This window comes from Cinclus cinclus, chromosome 1, assembly GCF_963662255.1.
Source record: "Cinclus cinclus chromosome 1, bCinCin1.1, whole genome shotgun sequence".
Lineage (NCBI taxonomy): Eukaryota > Metazoa > Chordata > Aves > Passeriformes > Cinclidae > Cinclus > Cinclus cinclus.
The window spans coordinates 44071638-44075793 of NC_085046.1; the positions used below are offsets into that span (position 1 = coordinate 44071638).

The following is a 4156-nucleotide window of genomic DNA, read 5'->3' on the forward strand; positions in this document are numbered from 1 at the left end:
TCACCAGTCATTGTCCTCTGTGTCCAATGATTTTTGTTCCCACAAAGCATTCAAGATGAAATCCAGGTGTCTGCTCACAGGCTTCAGGCTGCTGTGGCTGCTTCTCAGCTGCCTCTTCCCAAAGCGACCGATGGGGCGAACACCACGACCTACATACCAAAAAGGGTCGATCTCAGGACCTGAAATTCAAAGTATTCAGTGAGGACGTACCACTGTACTTGGTGGCAGTGTTTCCTGAACATCTTGAGGATGTTAGACAGCTCACTTGGGGCCCAGAAGGAAAGAAAAAGGCCACAGCCAGACACAGCTTACACAACCTTTGAGGGTTACTTTCCATGTGTAGAGACCAAAGGAAGAGGATTCAGTTACAAAATTAATTTTCATCCATCTGGGCTGCAACCTGTATTTCTAACATGAGCCAGAGGGCCCCTCCAAATTTTCTGCAGTAGGTACCAGGTACACTATTTCTACAGGCTAACAAATCCACTGGATTGTAGAGGGGGTTCCTACATGAGAGGTAAACATGAAAAGTTAATTCTTGTTCACTTAGGAAGTTGTTTTCATGGATGACTATTTTTGCTTTCTTTTAAAGCTCTGACACACGACTTATTTTTGTGGTCTAGTGCAGTTTTGGGGCAGGTGTGCAGAGGGTTATAGTTGTATTAAACGACTATAATATTAAGAAGATTATTTTAAAAGTATTAGAGACTATATATTAAAAGATATAGCAGCAGGGAAATTCTAAAACATGCTGGAGATGATGCCACCCTAAGGAAATCCCAAATCCCAGAGACAGACAGCTTTCAGGAACAGGAATAAATTACAATTTAAGTGCATTTTATATCATCCCTGTCACATTAAAGTCTCAGTCAAGGCAGGAGGATATTCCGCTGTGCATTTTGATGCTTGAACAGAGGAAAAATTCCCCTTGCCTTTAAATTTCTCAATAAATACCTCTCTTAAGTCTTTCAGCACAGTGTTTAATGGCCTTCCTACTCAACAAAATCAAAGGAACTTTCACCTGTGTACCTAAAACCTGAGGTTCCCAACATCTCTATTCTCTTTAACAGGGAGAAGTGTGGCACTGAGCCCACACATCTTACTCTCCACAACCCCTTTCTCCCACTCCACCTACTATTATCAGTCTATGATCCCTGGGGGAAAAGGAGATTTCTCAGTGATTTTCTCAGAAATCTTTTGGATTGTGTATCTGAAGTTTAAACTTCAGATACATTATATCATCCCTAACCTGGATACTCTCGGTTCTTCACAGCATCTCTTCAACCACTTGTACTTGGACTTTCCAAAAACTCATGGTCCCAGACAGAACTGAAAATGCCTGTAAAGTGAACCTAACTTAATCTTCTGGGATAGTGTTTCTTTTTATTACATAGAAGTAGCTGTGTAGGTCTGCAGAACACACCTGAAAATTTGGTGCTTAAATATTTGATGTATACCACTTCACATTTTCTTGCCTGTCCTTTGCACATTAGCGTCTTCTCTGGTACTTATCAAAAATAATGCTATTTGCCTTGGCTAATTAAGGGCTGTGAAAAGGACATGAGGATTTGTATATGCACTGACAAGTGCAAATGGAAGCACAGGGCCTCACACCAAGGTGAGCCTGACAGCCTAGACCTGATCCCTCATTGCAGCAGAGAGTGTGGGGTCACCATGTCAGGTGAGACTCATACTTACTTCTGTTGTCTATCTGATGTTTAAATGGCCTGCTCTGTCCCGACGCAAAGTTGAGCGACACCAAGAGCATCAGGACATAGACAGTGACTAGCTTTAAGTGGGTTGGTGACCACTGGGCACGTGGTGTCCAGGAGATTGGATGCCACATGACGGAGCAGTGGTGGAAAGGCTGTAAGGAGAAGAGTGAACATGGGAAACATGTATGAGTTAAAGCTGTCAAGGTGAAGGAACATGTCAACTTTAACAGTATGTTCCCATCCATCAGAGCCATTTCATGGCTCTGAGTTCTGTAGAACACTCATGCTGGGGATGTCCTGGGCATTTCTGTTCAAAGCCAAAGGCTATGAAATGGGCCATCTACTGAGGTAAACACTGGAGAGTTTTTCTCTCCAGTAGTGAAAGCATTCACAGGATGCTCAAGTCCTGACCCTGAGTTCACTGCCAATTTTATAGGGCTCTTTGTATGACCAACAACACTCTCTGTATGGGCATTGGCCAACAAAGTGTTTTTCAGCCGCTTTTCCTTGCTTGTAAAATGTGTCTAACATTTGTGTTTTACACATTCTTTTTACAACTAAATGCATTTCAGTATAAATAGTGATGTTCCTCTTGTGCCATCACACCCCTTTTTTGTCAGTGGGCAAAATTACAATTTCCAGTTACAGTTTCCATTGGTAGATGTCCCAGTCCTGTAAACACACCCAGATGCAACAGAATGAGAAATCCCTCCTAGTATCCATAGGACGGGATGGGAAGAACAGAAGGTGCTGAGCTGGGAAAACTGCATCCAGGAAGGGAAGGTAGCCAGGCCCTGGTTACCACTGTCTCTGGCATTTTGTACAAGCTTCCTCATGACAGCTCTCCCAGCTGTCACAACAGGACAGTCTGTCCTGTGACATGCCTCTACATTTGACATCCTGGAGCCTCTGCCTATAGAGGAGGGGCCTATTTGTTTAAGCATCATGTAAGTGACGTAGATATACAGGCACAGAGGCTGTAGGAAAACCTTTCAGCAATACCTACACAGCAGCTTTTCTTTGTGTAAAGGTGGAATTTTTCCCCAGCTGCTGCCAAAATCTTAGCCTACTTTTAGTACAGGCAGAGCAGGAATGAAAAGCTTTGATGCAAGATGTTCCCAATCACACCAAACAGTCAACACAGCAAAAACACATTAAGAACTTGGTTGTGTCTTTCACTAAAATGCAGTCAAAAGCTCCTACACCCCTAGTATTCAGTGAAGGTTTCTCAAGGGCTTTTTCTCACTTTGACAGTTGTTTACCAGGCAACTTAGAGAAAAGTGATTTTAACTCATTATTTCAGAACTGCAAATTAACTTTTTCTAGCTTGAATATCTCATGACAATCTCATGACAATCAGGATTCAATTATCTTAGCATGTAGAATTCACCCACGTGGGGTGAATTCTGCTTTCAGTTTCAGCTGGAGTACCTCTTATGTTGCTCCATTTTTAGCAAAACCTTAGGTTCAGTGAGACAAAAAGAAAGTGTTTTGAGGCATCTCTGTGTTGCGTTTACAGGGCTGCTGGCAGATTTTCCACGTTACTTGCTCCCTGGTTTTGTGTCTTGGTTTGGGTTTTTTTTTTTTGGAACCAAGTTACAGAAAGAAGAGCTTGCCTTGAGTTCATTGTTGATGAAAGACAAAAATACAGGGAAAAGCTTTTGGCACACACTTTTTCCTAAGCACTACTGTGCTTTGGTCCCCACCATCTGGTCCTGTGCCACTGCAGCCACTTTCTACAGCACTGGTATGTACTGAATTTTTGTTCATACCCTTCTCCTGGCTAGGGTTTCCATGAAGCACATCACTCCCACTGCTCCTCAGTAAGTAATATGCCACCCGAAATAATCAGGGTGCTCAGCATCTCTAATCCTCCCTAATTTTTCCTACACCTAATTGTCCCATCACTGTTTATATGGGAAGAAACAGAGGCTGAAGTACTGCCACAAACTTGACCCTGAGCACTTCTGACACCCAGCTCCATCTTGTCCTTTAGCAAAAAGCCTGGTTACCTATGCACAGTCCTTTCCAGAGTCGTGTGGCTGAGATGGTCTCTGGTCTCCTCAGGTCCAGACCTGCAGCTTGCTTACAAAAAGAAAATTGAAAAATAATAAGACCTCACACAGTCAAGCTGTGTGCCTCCCTCTTCAGCTATTAAATAATCATAAAGATTTTAAAACTGACTAGTTGCAACAAAACTTGACACGATTAAAGTCAGGAATAATTTTGCTCCTGGAGGTCAGCAAAATTCAGTGCCATAGTCATGTGATCAACTTGACACTTCTGTTTGGTGCCCAAGCAGTGTCTTTTCAATTTTGGTTGAGCAACGTCTGTGACAGATATGTGCAGATCTGGCAACTTTCACTGGCATGAGAGGGGAAAATTAAAGCCACAAAGCTGCCGTGAAGCAGCAGTATCACAGCTTGCCATGGGTCTGTTTC

General features: G+C 42.9%; 1 protein-coding gene across 1 annotated transcript; it reads right to left on the bottom strand.

Moving 5' to 3' along the window:
* PRLH (prolactin releasing hormone) lies at positions 1-1864 on the bottom strand. The gene is made up of 2 exons (XM_062505155.1): positions 1699-1864; positions 1-179 (listed from the first exon to the last, which is right to left on the bottom strand). The coding sequence occupies exons 1-2, from the start codon at positions 1844-1846 to the stop codon at positions 1-3; spliced, it is 327 nt and encodes a 108-aa protein (XP_062361139.1). The 5' UTR covers positions 1847-1864.
* Between the last annotated feature and the right edge of the window lie 2292 nt (positions 1865-4156).

Coding starts and splice junctions, on each gene's coding strand:
- PRLH (XM_062505155.1), bottom strand. CDS start 1,846: ATGTGGCATCCAATCTCCTGGACACCACGTGCCCAGTGGTCACCAACC. Junction 180..1,698: donor ACATCAGATAGACAACAGAA/GTAAGTATGAGT, acceptor TTTGAATTTCAG/GTCCTGAGATCGACCCTTTT.